This window comes from Protopterus annectens, chromosome 14.part0, assembly GCF_019279795.1.
Source record: "Protopterus annectens isolate FY-2018-M chromosome 14.part0, PAN1.0, whole genome shotgun sequence".
NCBI classification, from domain to species: Eukaryota; Metazoa; Chordata; order Ceratodontiformes; family Protopteridae; genus Protopterus; species Protopterus annectens.
In genome coordinates, this window is record NC_056748.1 from 480007455 (window position 1) to 480027801 (window position 20347).

At 40.0% G+C, this 20347-nt stretch overlaps 1 protein-coding gene across 2 annotated transcripts in view; it reads right to left on the reverse strand.

The window, feature by feature from the left end:
- Positions 1–584, reverse strand: part of EXOSC1 (exosome component 1) — a 311547-nt gene extending 310963 nt beyond the window's left edge. For both annotated transcript variants that reach the window (XM_044056237.1, XM_044056236.1), the window contains exon 1: positions 563–584. In XM_044056237.1, coding sequence (XP_043912172.1) covers positions 563–569 — 7 coding nt within the window. In that variant the 5' untranslated portion in view covers positions 570–584. The remainder of the gene's footprint in view (positions 1–562) is intronic.
- Positions 585–20347: the final 19763 nt, after the last annotated feature.

The window sequence follows — 20347 nt, forward strand, 5'->3', positions numbered from 1 at the left end:
CCTTGGCTGAAAAACTTAGGTCCTTTCAACCAAGAGAATCTAGCCTGCTCACAGCAACAAGGCTAGAATCTATTGCTGTAAAGACGGTCCTTTTCCCCACTAGAATCTAGCCATCTCAGTATGAGCAGGCTAGATTCCCTTGGCTGAAAGGACTAGGTCCCTTCAGCCAAGGGAATCTAGCCACAACCATAGCTATAGCAGCCAGCTAATACTAGGGCGCACACTAAATTGTTCATTCAGAGGGCCCGAAGATTATGCGTCATGTTTCTACTACCTGCAGTTACAGCGAATGACTCGTTGTTATGTACAACAGCGTAGGTTGCTTAGGCTTTTTTCGCTGCAACATGTTTCACTGTAATTGATGCTTAGATTTAATAAACCCACCCCTATACTGTTTGCAGAATTTCTTCGCTTGCATTATTAGATACACCACACATTTGTATATAATAATGATTACGAAGTAAAATAAACCAAGAGTGTGTAAAGTAAAACAAACTAAATGTGGCGGAGCTTCCCATTTTTAAGGCTTGAAAGAAAATCACTCTATAGCTGCTCATCTTACGTTTCATTAGTTGTCTTGCCACGGCTAGCCTGGATACAGAAAATGTTATATGCTGTAATTTACATAGGTTCATAGAAGATTACTAAACTAACTGCTCAAGAGCCCCTTTAAAAGACTAGCCAGTTTTACATAGATTTTACCCATTTTTTTGTCCCTAAGGGAAAAATAACAAGGGTCAGTGGAAGGGGAGGGGTGATAATTTTTACACACTGCTTCTGTCCATAAGGGACGTGGTGCCACCTCATGAGTGAATTTGCAATTTCACGTAAATCAGTCCAGATTTTGCTTGAAGATGGTCAAAGAACGTCTCTGCTTCACGTGAATAATAAGCCTATTCTAGAGGAGGAGCAATCTCAGGGACACATATCTGTCTCCCCAGCATGATCTAGTCATCAGGTTTAGATCTTTTGAAGGGGTAGCCCTTGTGCAGTTAGTTTGCGAGTATGTAACATTTATATCAGGTAAGGCACAGATCACTCAGTAATCAGTAGGAAACTGAATACAGTGATAGGACTTTTAATCGGTCTGCATATGACATATTGGTTATATCCTGTTTTTTTTTGGTGAGAAATCTCTGAGGACGTTCCAAGTTCTTGGCGAGGTGCATGCCAAAGGGTGCATTGTCCTCGATTATTGGTCTGATGAGTGCTGAGTACAGTGGTATTATGACATCCTTAGACCTGGATGCCATGCCCTTACCTATAAGCTCAGCCATTTAGGAGGATTTCCTCACCACCATGGACACATGGTCAAAATTTAGATTACTGTCCATCTCAGTACCCAGCTCTCTCACCACTGTATCCATTCTTGGGGGCTGCTATCAATGTTGTAATTTGCAGGGGTATTTGATTTCCCAAAGGGCATTATTACGCACTTTGCATTTTGTTTGAGGTCATAGCTCTGAAATCTGTCATTAGTCTACCATCAGACCATTCTGTAGGATATCAACATTGTTTGGGGAGTCAATGATTGCCCCCATCTTGCAGTTATCAGCAAACTTGGTCACCCCAAAGCTATCTACATTTGCCTTGACATCCAAGAAGAGGTTCCTATCACGTAGTCGAACTTTTACAAGTTTGAACCACATATGGTTGAGACCATATGTTCGAATCTGTAAAAGTTCAAGTGTGTGAATGGAAATCTCCATAAGCGGAGGTTTCCATTCAATTCAATGTGGTGTGATCTCAGATTTGGTATATTTAAGTAGCAAGTGGTGTGGGGGGTGCAGTGGGGCTTGCCCCCCTGCTTACAACAATTTATTTGTACGTTGTGTTTTTATTTTATTTTTTTCAGTAGATGAAGTTCTATAACTTCTAACATAATGGTTCGACCATTAGGTGTTTGGAGTTATGGGACTTTGACTATCTGATATAGACCCTCTGAGAAGTATACCCCAAACAGGAGAGGGCCCAGCACTGAGCCCTGTGGTACTTCAGTGGTGACTGGCTTCTTGCTGGATATGGATTCCCTCACTCTAACATGTGTCCTATCCCTGAGCCATTTGGCTATCCATATGATGGTGTAGAGTTTTATGCCCAATTCTGTGAGTTTATCTATAATACCCAAGTGGGGTATTGTGTCAAATGCCTTGGCCAGGTCAGGGTAGGTAGTATGCAAAGTCTTACCCTCATCCATGGCCTTGGTGACCTTCTTAAAGAAGTCCACCAGACTGAGCAGACAGGACCATGCCCTTGACAAAGCCAAACTGGGTTGGGTCTAGAGTCTGGAAATTTCCTGTGTCATTGTTAATCAGGTCCATGATTATCCTTTCCATAGCCTTGCATATAAGGCTAGACAGACTTATGGGTCAGTAGTTTCCTGGGTTCACTGATAGTCCCCTCTTGTGCAGAGGGATGACTGTTGTTGTCCTCCACTCTGCTGGGACAAAGCCTGTCTGGAGACTGTGGTTAAATAGAGAGCCGAGTGGGTCTGCTAGGTCATGTTTCAAGCTATTTAATAAGCACCCTGGTATTCTATCAGGTACCATTGATGTCATGTTTCTAGTTTTAGAGAGCAGTGAGGGCTAGTTATTTTCTGATAACAGGCAAAGGAATTGTAGGAGGTAGTTCATGGGGAGTGACTGACAGTGATGAGGGGGTGAAATCTGAGCTGAATTTATTGGCCAGCAGGTTTGCAATTTCTATAGCCAACTCAGCACATTGCTGAGTGTTTCCTTTAAGATTTTGGACATAACTAAAAATGCATTGTGGTTATCCTGTGCTTGGGAGGCTATTTTATTCTCATATTTAGCTTTTGAAGACTTAACTAGTTCCCTGATTTGCCTGTTGAGACTAATGAGGGATTTTTTTCTCTGTTGTGCACCCTCCCACTTACTTCTAAACAGGAATTTCTTTCTTCTGTTGTATAGTCTATTTATGCCAGGATGACTTATTTTTCCATCTAGACCTAAGTTTAGTTTGGTCAGGTACTGCAACTTCTATGCAGTTGTTTAAGAGGTTTTATAGTGCATTCATGTATACTTCTGCATAGACCTCCATGTTTCCAAGGTTAGTGGGAGCTGTAAAATTAGCTATGGTATCACTTAACAGAAACTAGTTTGCCTTTGAAAAATTCTTTAGGGTTTTAGGGTTTGATGGGTATTCTACTGTTAAATTTATTTCAAAGGAGACCGATTTATGATCCAATCTTACCAATGAGAACATTACACTGGGGGATGTACAACAACTGTTTATGAGTACTATGTTAAGGATATTTGAGACCCTAGTGGGAGGGCAAACCAGCTGTTCCAGAGGGTCTATATTATATAAGCGAATGCACTGAATTGCAAACACTATATAATCGACCCACAGTCCCCAAAAACCCAAAATGTCATCACATGGATCAGCGATTTATTTCAAGGGGAAAAAATCACTGATTTGTAAAAAAAAAAAAAAAAAAAAAAAATCAAAACACAAAATAAAGTGGGGGGTTTTGCCCCCCCTACACCCCCACTACTTAAATATACCAACTCTGAGATTGCACCACAGTGGAGGAAATGGCAAAGTCTCGAAAACAGCACAGTGATTTTTTTTTTGTTAGGAAAACATCGCTGTTCCTTGCTTTTGGTATTTTGCCATTTCGCGTAATGACATTTGACTAAACAGTTTTCGCAATTCATTTACTAAAATAATAGGGACCCGTTTGTTAAGAGAAAAAGTTTTAAAACATACTGTTATTTGTCTCTTTCTCCCATCTAGCAAAATGAATATCTATTTGCTGAAGTGTTGGTAAGAAAAGGTCATTGAACCATGTTTATTAAAGATGGGCTTTACCTATGATAGATGTAGTTTGCATATGAACTTGAATAACACCTGTTTTCTATACTTCTGAATAAGAGTTAATTTACTGAGGCAGGCTCTGGAAAATTCCAGCTACCACTGTTGAACTAAGTATTCTGTACTAACTGTGGTTTTGAGGTAAACATTCTACACTAGCTGTGGTTTTGAGGTAAAGCATTCTTTTCTGAGGTAATTTGTGATCCTAGATGTTTTTCATAGCCAACTGTCAACTGTTAGAAATGTAACAAAAGCTATTTTGGCTAGTAACAGGAAAGTATAAAAGTTGATGTCAGTAAACAAGTTGATCAGATTGAGATCATCTTGGCCAACATGCTGCTGTAATCTGGTTAGCTGCAAATAAAGAAGTTTTTCATCACCTGAGGCAGATGTGACTCGCTTGAATTTTTTCTTCTGACATTTTGGTCCTTCGGACCAGAAACCTCTACTAAGATATGGATCAGACCGACAGAGAGACCGAAAAACCTGCACAGGTGAGGGTTTCTTATCTTAAGATTCCCTCGACGGAAAGCCCTCCGACTGATTTGTCGTTGGAAAGAGGCCGGCTGCTCTCCGATCCCTATCTGAGGGATGGTTTCCGAACCAAAAGGGGAAACAGAGTCTTATCTGGTTCAGGTAGGATGGAAAATACCTTTTTTTCTTTTAATTTAATTTAACCTTGTCAACAGGGGTTTTATTTTTAGTTAAGGGTGGGTAGGAATAATTGTTAAGATTATTTTGTTAGGATTACCTGTTATTTTGTTAGGATCCCCGTTAAGATAGCCCCATTTTGTAATAAGCCCTGTAAAAATAATTTTGATGCAGTCCTAAAATATACAGTCCTAAAATAAGAAATCTAGGAAAACATGGGTTCAAGTTGCTACAAGTGTGAGAGTGATGCCTGTTTAAATGTTGATGCTAAGTATATGAAAAGTTTAAACAAAAATAATGTTAAATTTTTGAGAAAGTGGAAGTTGAAATATGGTTTTGATGGTACACTGAATAAGAATGCCTGTGCAAAATTGGTTAGAGATTTGAAAAAGGATGTGGGAACTAGAACTAAAAAGCAAAGACAATTGGGATTTCCCCAAGCACAAAAATGGTTAGAAGAAGCAAATAAATGAGCTATAAAAGAAAAACAGTGTCAGGAAAAAGAGAAAATAAATCAAAAGGGATCACTGGTGCCAAGTGGAAAAGTAGCTTTATTTTTAGATAAGGAGGATGAGCACACAGTTTGTGCAGTACAAAGGCAGGCAACCGCCCCACCGTATGGTGAAATTGCTGCTGCCATACCGGGGGAACCTCCTCAATATCAGTCTGAAGATGTGGGATCTGTACAGCAGGGTGGGTTATTAGCTGCTCAAGGAAATGTTGTGACCCCTCCAATTTACCCACAAATTCCTGTAGTACCTAAAATTGCTTTGCAACAGGTAGACCAACCTATGCAGTTAAGGTCAGGACCAGCAGGGCAAGGACATTGGGCTATTAAACTTTCTGACCATTCAGAAGCTCTTCCCTTAATACAAGTTGCAAACCCACAAGCAGGAGATGTTGGACTAGAGCCAACTATTTTAGTTTATCGTCCCTGGGCTAGAGAGGATATAAAACGAGCTACAGATGGTATTCCTCATCCCAAGGTTAATTTTCAAAAGTTTTCTGAGGACATAGTTGGTATGCATTTAAGTTATCATTTAAATGGTTTAGAAGTAGAACAAGTAGTGCGACAAATCTTAGGTCCAGATTGACACTTAGTTTGTGGTACTTGGACATGTAAGGCAGATGATGGCACTACATTAAAGCACATTTCTGGGGTGTTAGACACACGAGTCACTGATCTGTTAAAGAGAATTTCTGATAAGTGGCATCCAAGAGCAGATTGGACAGTAATAAATCAGTGCATTCAAAATGATGATGAATCTGTAGATCACTATATTGTAAGATTGACAGAAGTGTTCAATAACCATTGTGGAATGACAATTCCGCAGGATCAGACTAATGATAGTCCGTATGAACAGCAATTGAAAAATGCTTTTCTTAAAGGTTGTAAGGCTCCGATAAGTAGTTTTATTACTAAGCACATGGTAGATCACAGAACATGTAGACTGCAACCTTTGTTTGAATATGCACGGCATGCTGAGCGACATTTTAATTTAAAAAAGAAAAAGAAAGCACAAGTGTTGGCAGTAGGGGATGATGGTGGTATATTCTTAGTACAGGACCAAAGGGGGCAAGGGCGCCGTAGTGGCTTAAAAAAAGTGGGGGCCCGCAATGGGACATGTTAAATGAACTGGGTGGACATTCAACCTATAGGGAAAGGTTAAAACGTGGAGAATGTTTTAAATGCGGTAGACGTGGGCAATTCGCTGCCGACTGTGAAGAGTGGCAACATCCCCCACAGCTTACGAACAAGGGCTCCGCATGACTATATGATAGTAAAGAAAGGCGCCATCTTCATTATGGGGATAATGAAGAGGCAGACACTCTCTACGATGAATGTCAGAACACTCTAATGGAAGGGCGGGATTGTGACTGTGAAGTCATAAACCTGGCAAATTTGGGTATTGCTATGCATCTAGATCAGAAACCCATGATAGAGTTTTTGGTTGAGGGACAGAAAGTGGAGTTTTTATGTGGTTCAGGTGCATCACGTACACTTTTGGGTCCAGCAGTTCTGCCTCCGAACTGCGAAACAGATGAGTTTGTCCTTGTAAAAGCGGCAAACGGGAAAATCTATAAGGAACCACTGTCTCATCCTCTACTGTTCACAGATCCACAAACAAACCAGACTGTTAGGGTAATTATATCAAAAGTTTGTCCAGTTAATTTGCTGGGAAGAGATTTGATGCATGTGTTTGGAATAGCGGCAATTCCCACACCTAAAGGTATTGAGGCAAAAAGGTTAGCGGATGGCTTAGTAGTACAGGGAGTACAAGACTTGTTTTACTGGTATAGCCTAGACTTGATTTTAGACGGCCCGGGGAGGGTTGATACAGAGTTGATCAATCTAGCTCTAAGTAAATCTAGGAGCGGGTCACCGCAGGTTGCGGCGCACTTACATTGTACAATGTTGTATAAGGCTCTTGATCCGGATAAAGAATTTGAAAAAGAATTCTTTAAGCACAAGTGTGCAAGGATAATTTTGAATGATATGTTTTGGGATACGCAAGGTAATACAGTAGTAACCTGTACTTTGACTAAGGAAATTCGTTCTTTATATCGCTCAAGTTATAGCCCACATATCTCAGTTACTAAAGCAGTGGGGACACATTGGATAGATTTGGCGAAAAAGGTAACGATTTGGACCACAATGTCTGAAAGTCAGTTGAAAGATCAACAGATCCAGGTACAAAGATTAAATTGGGTGACTTGAGCACGACCAAGCATGCACTTCAGGGATGACAAAACAGAAATGGCATGACAAATCCTCCTAACTCAAGTGCGTTAAGTGCCTTGCCTGTAGATTTATGGTCAAAAGGTAAAGGGGATGTGGGACTGATGAAAACAGCAAGTGAAGTTTGTATAACTGCAAAGTCAGGTTTTTGACCTCGTAAGCACCAATATCCACTAAGTAAACAAGCGGAGGAGGGAATTAAGCCAGTTATTGAACAGCTAAAACAGGTAGGAATTCTTGTTGAATGCCCAGATTCACCCTGCAATACTCCGTTGTTTCCTGTAAAGAAACCGGATGGGTCATGGAGGTTGGTTCAGGATTTACAAGCAGTTAATTTGGTTGTAATCCCAAGAGCACTGGTGGTCCCTGACCCCTATACATTACTTAATGATTTACTACCTCAGCACAGATATTTTTCTGTCATAGATATAAGCAATGCCTTTTTCTCCATACCACTACACAAGGAGAGTAGATTTTGGTTTGCATTCACTTTCCAAGGTAAAAGATACACATACACCAGATTGCCACAGGGTTATTGTGAGAGTCCGACAATATCCGCACAAGAAATGGCTGCGAATTTAGCTCAGTTTGTTCCCCAGAGGGAAGCCAGGTCCTGTTGTATGTAGATGATATTTTATTGGCCTCACCTATGCAGGAAAGTTGTAAAAAGGATACCCTAGCCCTTCTTAGTTTTTTAGCTGAGCAAGGACATAAGGTAAATAAAGAAAAGTTACACTTGTGGAAAGCACAAGTAAAGTACTTGGGTTGTTTAGTCTCGCAGGAAGGTAGACAATTGGAAAATACAAGAAAACAAGCAATTCTTGAAGCACCTATGCCTACAACGAAGCGGGAGATGATGTCGTTTTTAGGTGTGACTAATTTTTGTAGAAGTTGGATTCCTAATTATGCTGAAGAAGTAGGGCCATTGACCACACTGATCTATGACACTCCCATGGCAGCTAAAAGTAATATACAGTGGACAGATAAGGCAATACAAGCATTTAATAGAATTAAGCAATTGATAGCAGGATCCTCTGTTTTGGGTTTTCCAAACTATTCTAAGCAGTTTGTACAAATGGTTGATTGTAAGGGAGGATATATGACTTTGGTTCTGGTACAAGTACATGGGGATTAGATCCTGTTGCAAGGGCATTGCCGCAGTGTGTTTAAGCTGTAGTGGCAGCCGCCATGGCAGTGCAAGCCTCAGCATCATTAGTTTTGTTCCACCCATTAAAATTGTGAGTTCCACATTCAGTAGCTACTATACTTTTGCAAGATAAGATAACCTTTTTATCTCCTAGTCGACATTTGTCATGTATGACAGTTCTGCTGACACAGCCACATATGACCATAGAAAGATGTACTACTCTTAACCCGGCAACACTTTTGCCGACTCCAGAAGAAGGTACTCCACACGTTTGTTTAGACAGCATTCATGACAAAGTACTTCCCCGACCAGATTTGACAGATATACCATTGGTAGATTCTGATCTTGTTTTGTTTGTAGACGGATCAGCAAAGAAGGACACTGTAGGAAAAACACTAGTAGGGTATGCTGTCACCACAGAAACTGAAGTTTTAGAAGCAAAAGGATTGTCAAATATTTATTCTGCCCAAGCAGCTGAGTTAGTGGCTTTGACTCGAGCTTGTACCTTAGGGGAGGGTAAAAAAGTGACAATTTATACAGATAGTCAGTATGCTTTCTCCACTGTGCATGTTTTCGCCCAACAATGGAAGAATAGAGGAATGGTTACTATGGCAGGCAAACCAATAAATCACAGAGATTTAATTTTACAGTTGTTAGATGCAGTGCAATTACCACTCCAGATAGCGATATGTAAATGTTCCGCACATACTAACAAAAAAGATCCTGTCTCCAGGAGAAATGCTATTGCTGATATGGCTGCAAAAAAGGCAGCTCAAGAAAATGATTTGCTTTTACATGACAATGATTTAGAGCCCGGACACCTCTTAGACTTAGAGACACTAAAAGTAATGCAAACATTGACAACACAGAAAGAAAAATGTCGTTGGGTGAAATATGGTATTACCCAACAGGATGGGTTGTATAGGGCATCAGATGGCAAAATGGTATTACCCTCAAACCTTTTTAGGTATGCTGCATTGGTTAGCCATGGACCTGCCCATGTAGGAGTACAGACAATGGTTCAAATAGTGTCTAAAGTGTTTTGGTGTAAGGGGTTTTCAACTTATGCAAAGCAATTCTGTTTATCTTGTTTATTATGTGCAAAGTATCATGCTCAGGGGGGAGTTAAAAAATCTCAGCAGGCATTCCCTACCCCTCCATATCCATTCCACACACTCTGTATGGACTTTATTGAGTTGACACCCTCAGAGGGAAAAAGGTTTTGTCTAGTCATAATTGATGCTTTTTCTAAGTGGGTAGAAGCTTTTCCAGTAAAACATCCTGATGCACACACAGTAGCTAAGCTTTTAACAACAGAAATAATTCCCCGATTTGGCCTACCAAGGTGCATTTATAGTGATAATGGGTCTCATTTTGTTAACCAGATTGTTCAGAAGTTGGGTCAAGTGTTTCAAATTGATCTCAAGTACCATTGTGCTTACCATCTGCAGTCAGCTGGACTGGTGGAGAGACACAATGGTGTCCTGAAGAGTAAACTCCACAAACTGATGGCAGAAACGCATAGAACCTGGACTGCGTGCCTTCCATTGGCACTCCTGTACATGCGAATCTCACCCTCCTACAAAGGACTTACACCATTTGAACTTTTGTTTGGGAGACCATATTATGTCCTGCAGTGGCAAAGATTGTTGCCAGCGGAACGTGAGGGGGGTGAGGATCTGGCGGATTATATGAAGAAGCTGCTAAATGTCAAGTCTCTTGTAACCAATGACTCCTTTGCAGATTCCAGAAGTGAAACCTTGTTAAGCCTGGCACCCGGGGACTGGGTGTGGATCCGAATTGTGAAGAGAAAGAACTGGTCATCCCCCAGGTGGGAAAGCCCATATCAAGTACTTATCTCAACATCTACGGCTGTAAAGATCGCAGAGAGGACTTCGTGGATTCATATCACCCACTGTAAAAAACTTAAGACTTTTCCTTCTACCATTGATGTTGGTCAGACTCCACCGGATCCCTGAACGCAAAGTCTGACTACAAAGGAAGGATGGCCATGTTCAACTGGTACTTGAACTGTTACGTGATGATGATTTTGGTGGCGAAAGTAAATATGTCCATACGAGAAGGAACAGTTGTGAGAGAAAAAGGAATGGTGGTGCTGCAAGCGCAAACAGGTGTTACTACTGTGTTCAAGGTAAAACTTTGTGAAGGAATTTTGGACTGTGCTAAATGGAATAATAATGATTTCTTGACTCGTGCAAAATACTTGTGCAATAGAGACTGTGCGTCCTGGTCAAATGTTTGATGGTCAACAGATATGAATGGATGGGAAACAAGTGGTGCAGTGATACAGGAGAAAGATAAAAGCAGGCAACAAAGAATAAAAATTGCGCATTTCCAAGGTACCGAAGTAATGACTATAACCATTGTGTCACCATAAGAAAGTGATTCAGGAGTTTATGGAATCGGAGTGTCTCTTCCAATTGGAACTGATCCTTTGGGGACTTTCAAACTTAAAGTGCAAAGCCTTAAAAATGCTACAAGTAAAGCAGATTTTGTCTTCACAGAAGAAGAACAATTGTTACTCGAGACGGGATTCGTACACCGTAACGAATGGTTATCTTGGGTTAGATATACTACCCGAGAGGCACATCGTGAGAACTGCGTTTCTTGTGCTAAAGGTAAACAGCAACTAGCGACAGTCCCATTGATGCAAGTTGAAGGTAATCTGACGTGTCTGTTAAAGTTATTCTTCAACAAAACCGAAGATAAATGCAAAGATGAAACTCAGCGTTTTCCAGTCATAAGCAAAGTTGAGAAACAGCCTACAGCAATTTCCTATCCAGGTTCGTATATGTGCATTTCCAGAGATGGCACAGGAAAGAATTATGGCAATATGGGACAGAATTATTGCAATGTTACTGTGAATGGCAATGAAAATCCATTTCTGGAAAACCAAACTCATAATTTAGCAGACGTTTGGTGGTTATGTGGAGACAACAAACTCAGATCAAGGCTTACGATTCCCTGGAAGGGAACTTGTGCACCTTGCAAAGTTAATTCTGCCATTCTACATTTTCCCAGTTCCAGCAAGCAATTTCGTAAGAGAACCTGAAATAAAGCCGAGGTGGTTGAATAAGAGAAAAAGAGAGGCACCGAAGCAATCCTTCGATAGCAGTGTCTACATCGATAGCATTGGTGTACCAAGAGGCGTGCCTGATGAATACAAAGCAATAAACCAAATAGCGGCTGGTTTTGCATCCATCTTTGTCTGGATTCAACCCAATAACAATGTGGACTGGATCAACTACATTTACTATAACCAGCAGTGTTTTGTGAACTATACCAAAGATGCATTGAAAGGAATTGCTGAACAACTGGAGGCCACTTTGCAGGTGGCATGGCAGAATCGAATTGCATCGGATATGCTCCTGGCCAAAGAAGGAGGAGTTTGCAGGATGTTTGGGACTTTCTGTTGTACATATATTCCGAATAACACTGCCCCTGATGGGAGTATCACTCGAGCTTTGAAAGGTTTGGAGATGTTATCCGAAGAATTGGCAGAGAACTCTGGGGTAAATAATCCCTTCACAGACTTTCTACAAGCGTGGTTTGGAAAATGGAGTAATCTCATCAGCAGTTTCCTGATGTCCGTTGGAGTCGCTGTGGCTATCGTGGTGGTATGTGGTTGCTGTTGTATACCCTGTATCAGAGGTCTTCTACAAAGACTGGTTGATACTGCTGTTACGAAGATGATGTACCAGCAGTTACAACAGACTGTTGAAAGTGAATACATTGAAATGCGACTTTTGCAAATGTTTTGAAGTTTAAAAGTTTGTCTTGCAAATGAAGTAATGTATGCAAAGAAAAACTTAGTTTTTACCATATATTGCTGAGATAAAAAGACAAATAAAAGTGTTTTGAGGGGGGAAATGTTAAGAGAAAAAGTTTTAAAACATACTGTTATTTGTCTCTTTCTCCCATCTAGCAAAATGAATATGCTATTTGCTGAAGTGTTGGTAAGAAAAGGTCATTGAACCATGTTTATTAAAGATGGGCTTTATCTATGATAGATGTAGTTTGCTTATGAACTTGAATAACACCTATTTTCTTTACTTCTGAATAAGAGTTAATTTACTGAGGCAGGCTCTGGAAAATTCCAGCTACCACTGTTGAACTAAGTATTCTGTACTAACTGTGGTTTTGAGGTAAACATTCTACACTAGCTGTGGTTTTGAGGTAAAGCATTCTTTTCTGAGGTAATTTGTGATCCTAGATGTTTTTCATAGCCAACTGTCAACTGTTAGAAATGTAACAAAAGCTTTTTTTGGCTAGTAACAGGGAAGTATAAAAGTTGATGTCAGTAAACAAGCTGATCAGATTGAGATCATCTTGGCCAACATGCTGCTGTAATCTGGTTAGCTGCAAATAAAGAAGTTTTTCATCACCTGAGGCAGATGTGACTCGCTTGAATTTTTTCTTCTGACACCGTTCCAGAGCATTTACATTGACAAAGCCCAGGAACCTCTAAGCCTGCATGTCAGTGGTCAGGTTTTTTTCCCAGTTTATGAAGGGATAGTTAAAATCACTGATGGGGAGTGTATTGGGCTGAGTGGTAAGTGATTAAAGAAAATTCAGGTATACAGAGTGGCTTTCATGGTTCCTGGTTGGAGACCTGCAGCTAGCGGTGATATGGTTGGGGATTTTGCCTGTTGTCAGCTGGACATGGAGTAACTCAAGTGAGTCATCCTGCTTGGCCAATCTACAAATGTGATTTTTTTTTTATGTAAATGGAAACACCTCCTCCTTTCATTTTTTTTCCTTTTCAAAGGGAGGTCTGAATGTGTTATAGGCATTGTAACCTTGCACTGCTGGGGTGCTTTCTGCAGCCTTGAACCACGTCTCTGTAACTACACAGAAGTCAGCATTCAACAGGGCAAGGAGAGCTTTCAGAGAGTACAGAGTTTTTTGTTAAGGTTCCTAGCATGGAGCAGTATTACCTTCGGCTTGGCATTAGAAGAATTTGTTACATTGGTAGGTCTGTTGGTTTGGCACTGCCTAAAAAAGGCAGTATAGGTGTGGCTAATGGCTTGGCCAGTATTAAAAAGCCCAGCAGCAACAGGTGCAAACCATCTCTGGCAAAGCAGTGTGGTCTGTCAATCATACCATTCCAGGCTGACAAATATGGAATGACACCAGTAGCAAAGCCAATTATTGAAGTCAATAATTTTCTGTTTATATTGTGGTATAATTCTTGGTGAAGTTAGAATGCTGATCAATGCAATACTCATAACAACCTGTGACACATATTTTAACAGGTCCATCATGTCTCTCTTTGTATAGTCCAGGAGGTATGTCTCAGGTCATTCACACCCATATGGACTATGACTAAGTCATACTGGTACTTGTGGTTGAGTGACTGCAGTGCCTGTGTGATCTGGTGAATCCTGGCCCTGGCAGGCAACTGACTTTAACCTCTCTTTATCCAACCTGGTGAGGGGGACATCCATGTGACTCACAATGGAGTTTCCTGTGACCAAGATGTCAGAATGTGTGGTGTTTTGCTTTAGGAGCTTGCTTGTGGAGACACTGTGATGTGTATTTCTATGTGTAGTCATTGGCGTTGACTTGGTTTTGTTTGCATGTGGTTTCTGAGGGCAGAGTATGGGAGGCCTCTGAGGTTTTGGTAAGTTACTTGTGAGTACATCCATGTATGTGAGTTTATGTGTTGAGACCTTATTTAGTGAGGGAAATGATGTGTGTGTGTGCTGACAATCTGTTTGTTATTTTATTTGTCAGTATTTGAGATTCGTGTCTCAAGTTTCGTAGTGTAACTACACCTCTCACATACTGTGTTTGTTTCAGGATTAAGTGGTTGTCAGTGTACATGAGACAATTACTACATTGCCTCAGGATGCCCATATCCACCAGGCTGGCCACAGAGATAGCAGGAAAGTGCCTATCCATGATTTCAGGTGTTTTACTATGGGTTTAACCAGGGAGAAGAGTGGGGAGATTTAACTGGATTGTGATAATAACACACAGACAAAGAAATGGTACTATACTCAGTGCGAACTGCGGCTACCCAGCAACCATGACTGTGGACTAGTACTATGTGTGGGGCTGAGGATATAAGAGCTCCTCCCTCATTTCAGTGAATTGTAAACCAATTGCCATTTTAATTGTGAATTCTTAACATAAGTAAGTGCAAAATAATAAAGACAATAATGTACACACACACACACACACACACACACACACACACACACACACACACACACACACACACACACACACACACACACACACACGCACACACACGCACACACACACATGCACACACACGCACACACATGCACACACACAAACGCACACACACGCACACGCACACACACGCACACACACAAACGCACACACACGCACACGCACACACGCACACACACGCACACACACACACACACACACACACACACACAAAACCTAAAGAATATTTACTCACGTGCTTAGCTGTCAAATGAATCAGGGACAAACCCAGAGATAATAAAGGACACTTAAAATATCAGTACTATTAACCTGAGACATTAAAAGAATAAGAAAATGTGAATTAATATACATTTTCTAAAGTAAAAGAAGTCTATAACTCTAATTATTGCCATTATTTATTAAATGTAATTCAGTACCTTTTCTCCAAAAGTCACTTGTTTTATATTGGATTAAGTGGGAGAGAGGTAAAAATCAGAGATGTCCCCTGAAATCGGAGACATTTGAGAGGTATGATCAAGTGTAAATCGACAAAGTATTTATAAGAAAGAAGAATCAGTACATGTTTCTTTTTGTGATAATAACTTTAGAAACTTGAGTTCTTGATTTTAGACTCTATTATATACTCACTTTCATCTTTGCAAAACTGTTGACTTTCCTTCTCCATAATGTGAAACAAATGGGCAAGATGTTGAACACTTACTAACAGTTTACTAACAATTTCAACTAAGAAACTCACAGGATGGTTAAAATGTGTTACTTCATATTTACAAAAAGCTCTTTTGATGAATTAATATAGTTCAGTACTATTTGCCATGGATATCAGTTAAAAAATCCATAACACTGAAAGTGCAACAGACTCTTTCAGTGAGGGACTGTGAGGAACACGAACATTTTAAGATGCAAAATGAGGAACATCTCTCATAATGAAGTACACTTGAGAGTTGTGCATCTTTGATGTTCTTAATTAGATCTCTACTGCAGTGGCTTAAGCTATATGGGACATCCTGCCAAAGATCAGTGTTCCAACAGACCACCTCCTAAAGCTTTTGCATTAGGACATAGGAAATAAAGGGCAGCTACAGTGTCAAACTCTAGAATTTTCTTGCCACCAAGGTGTACAGTGTGCTTTAGCACTTCAGAGGTCCACCACTGGTCCTCTTTCCAGACTTGAGAGATAAGTTCCCCTTTTAGGGATTGCACTGCATTTTTTGCTTGAAAGCTTAGCACTTACAGGAGTGCTAGTTATTTCTTTGGTGCCAGTACGGTATTCCTGTACAGAGGCCTTCTTTTCTTCCTGAGGCTGCTTTTTTGTTGTTTTTGTTTTCTACAATACACAGTATTTTCAATTGTTTTCTACCTCTTGCTTAGTTTGTCCTCCCTAAAGATATGGTTGATTCTTCTGCCATTTTGTTAGGTACTTGTGATATGTGGTCTTCCAGTGTTGAGTATTTTTTTTTTTTACTTCCTTGTTCTGCCCGTCTTGGGGACTCCATCTCTAACTATAATTTGAGAATGGGCCCTGCCTTAGTAGATCATTTCACCCCTTCCTGATCCACAAGAAAAGACATGTTAATAAAAAAAGCTTTGTTTTTAAGTCTAGCACCTTCTGTGCCTCAGTCACTGATGAATGACTCTGCTTGGCCTTGAGTTGTTCCTCGAACTATTTATTTTCTTCTTTTGGTCTCTCTGGTGTTGCTCCTAGGGAAGCCACTGAGGACCAGGAAAATGACATGCTTTTCTATAGCTGTTCACTTGACCTTGTTGGAACAGGGAGAACCACCCTTGTTGGCACTGGGGAAAGGACCAGGAGACATTCCTCTATTAGACTCTGCCAAGGACCTTTTACCCAAGGTAGGGACTGTTAATGTGGCCATAATTTGTTGGAAGAGTCTCCTAGGAAAATAAAACATAAGACTAAGTATAACTCTCTTTCTGTTGAGGATTGGTTACTCTTTGCTAAGGGGTTATTGTTGGCCTTTCATTCTTTTTGGGACAGACTTTTTCCATACTGTGAAACCAGAGAAACTGGCATCCCTTTTAGGTACTGATTCTCTACCAGAGGTCAGCCTTTACAGTGGTATTCAACCTCCTAACCTTCCTCTCCTGTCCAGGGAGAGTCTGATCTTGAAGGAAGCCACTCCTCGGATTCCCCTGTTCGAGTCTTGTCTTTTTTGGATACTTTCACTGAAATCAGGGACTAATTTCACTACTGGATGAAATATTATAACTTACATCAAAATACCCTTCCACAACTCATCCTTTTCCTCTGATTTTATCTGCTCTAGAGGATGTCTTTTTGGCAGTTTATATGCTCCACCACCCCCACACGGTCTTCTCTTCCAGGAAGCATAATAAATTATATGAGGTGCCTTAGTCTCACAGATATATTATTAATCCCACAGCAAACCGACTGGTGATTACTTTGTCCAAATCAGGTTCTTCTAAACTCATTACAGCTGCTAATCTAGTGCCCTCTGATAGAGTTGGTAGAACATGTGGATAAGTTTGGTAGGAAGATTTATTCTTTATTCACCCTAGTCCTTAGAACTATGAACTGTCACAATCATATGTCTATTTCTCCTGGCCTCTTTTCAAGATATGCAGAAGTTAGTTGCTGACCTTCCTACCTCAGAGACCAAAGTATGTCTGTCTGAACTTCTGTCTTCTGTTTCTCAGATGACTAAGCATAATTTGAAATATGCATATGACACAGCTGATGCAGGATCGAGGATGGCTGTTACAAATTCTGTCCTCTGACATTATGTCTGGTTACATTCTTAAAATTTACCTGCCTCTGCTAGGTCAGAAATTCTTAATACCCTTTTGGATAAAGATCTATTGTTTGGTCCATCCACTGCAGAAGTTCATAAACAATTTGATGAATGGGGAAAATTAATCCAAAGGCTTATTCAGATTTTTCAGCCCTTTTTTCAGAATTCTTTTCAGGCAGCTTTCCCTTAATAGAAGATCCTTGTTTACCAAGCATTGCAAACTGGACTCCTACTCTAGATCCAAGGCAGACATTGCTAGGACTGTTCTTCAAAGGGTCCTGGAAACTAACCCATCCTCCTCCTCCAGTGCTGTCTAAGCTTTGGTAGTCATCACATACAGCTTAGGCTGCTGCAGCTGTGGTCTTCCAAAGAACATAGTACAGTTTTGTAGCAGTACTTGTACTGCTGCAGTAGCCACTTCCACCCTTCAAGCAGCTAGATTTGCATTGCTTTTGACACAGCATGTTTTAGTTTCTGTAGAATATTATACTGATTTCTAAACACCCATAATTACTTTACTTCAGGAACAAGAAAGCTCAAAAGTTTGATGGTATAGCTTCCCTTTATTTCTTATGTTCTGATGCAGATGGCAGCTACTGTGGATAGGAATGCCTTAAAAGCTTTTGGAAGTAGGCCAATAGGAGGGCTGATCCTTGGCAGGACATCCTATATAGCTTACGCTACTGCAGCTGTGATGAACTCGAACACCTACTGTTATGGTAAGAGCACTTGCACAACTGTAATTTCTTAGTCATGATAATAACTGCTGGGTGACAATTGGTATATGTGGGGTGGGAAGAAGTGCACTACTATCCATAGCTTTGCAAATTAAATCACAAAGAAAAATGCTTTTGTGGGGTTGAGAATGCCAGGCAAAATTTTGCAAAACTCCTGAGTCCCTCCAGAAAACAATTTTTTCCTCATTTCATTTAGCAAGTGTATATTTCTTACATGCATTTGTTTATGGCATAGCTGTTCCATTTGAAGGTGCTTTTTGAGCAATTTATTTATTTGTTTGTTTGAACGACTCATTTATTTGTTTGTTTGGATTTATTAACTGCAATAGAGCACTGATTCAAATGGACCTTTTACATTCTCACTCTGGGAGTTCTATTTAATTTCTTTTGAAAAACAGGATAGTTTTTATATTGTTGGTTACTTATTGCTTTTATGTGTAACTCATTTGGATATCTTATTTTCAAGAGTGCAAATGCAAGTTACAACCAATCATAGTCAGTAATCAATGCCATTTAAATGAATTAAACCAAATTGTAATTGTAACTTTAATCCCAAAAGTGTACCCATAACCCTAACATCAAAACTAAATTCCTAACCCTAACTTTAAAACTCTAATCATACCTCTTAACCTCTTAGAGCAAGAAATCTGGAGAAAGCTATGAACAAAAGTGGGACAAACGCCCAAAATAGGGATACCTTTTAAATATTGCTCTTACAAACTTAGAAAATTGACAGAATAACAGGTTTTGCATTAGCATGAATTTTCTGAATGTTATGAAGTCGGAAACTCAAGTGTCTGTTATTATTTTCTGACTTTAACCCTTAATAATTTGCCAATGATTTGCCAGAAAACCACAATTTTATGAGAAATGGGCCAAACATATGAGGCAAAAATCTGGACATTCTGTGAAAATCTGTAGAGTTGAGAGGTATGATTATAATCCTAATTCTAACCATAAAACTACATCCCTAACCCTTTTGGTAATAGAGTCTAGGCAAAGAGAAAGAGAAGAGCTAAGTAAAAAAACAGCTCTAGTAGAGTTTTTAGTTGAGTCTAGAACTGAAGGGGCTGTTTAAAAAAGGGATAATTAGTAGGGTATGTAAAATATTGCATAATAACTATAAGAATTAATCAGAGATGGTTAGAGAAGATTGGGAAAAGAGAATGGAAAGGCAGGTTACATAAGAACAATGGGAGGATATCTTGTGGCTCCCAAATGTGCAACAAAGTCCAGAAGGTTTAGGATCGTTGAATGTAACTATTTGCATAAGTATTTTTTATACCCCAAGTAAATTTTAGAGGATTATTCCTCAGGTAACAATCAATGGAGGTGTGATAAGAAGGAGACAGGTAACTGGGAACATATTTTTTGAGAATTTAATTAGTTGGCAGATTGTAAAAAATTCCCTATAGAGCACTTTGTCAGAAATGGTGATGGAGCAAATGGCTGTAACTTAAGAAAATATTCTTTTGAGCTGGAATATAGGCTCTGAATTGCCTAAACATACTACCTTACAAAATTTAATATTAGGTGCCAGAAATCAATTACTAGAAAAGGGAAATTAAAATCTAAACCAGCTGTAACTGACACATTGAATATTGTAAAGTAGATACAAGAAATGGATAAGAGGTCTTTAGAAAAGAGAGGGAGCAAATCACATAGAAATACATGGAATTTTGTCAGAACAATAGATGCAGAATAGTGTTCAGAAGGAGAAGTGAGGTTTAAGGGAAGGCGGGAAGTGAGTGATTTGCGTAATGTTGGAGTGAAAGAACACACATGGTTTAATAGTTCAGGTTAGCTGTGTATAAGCCAAATGACCCTTAAAATGCTGACTACATCGTTGTTGAATATGTTTTGTGTACCTTGTGACATCCCCACTCTGGAACAGTAATCAAGGAGCCTCAATCCTCACCACTGACACTGGAGAGGGATGTTCATTTGGAATACAAATGGATACAGTTAGTATTTCCAGATGCAGACCTCTCTGCATCAAGCACAATTCCTCTTAAGAGCACACAGAGAACACAGTCAGCCTGGGGTCTGGATTTCTCTATATCTGTCATCTTCCAGGTCCCCAGTAAGACTCCCCACTGGCACAGCTATAAGTTTAGGTCCTCAACCAAACATCCAAGCCAAGCCCTCCAGCACTCTCTCTCTGAAACCAGTGCTTCATGTCCCTGCTCCAAGTAGCTGACACACACACACACACACACACACACACACACACACACACACA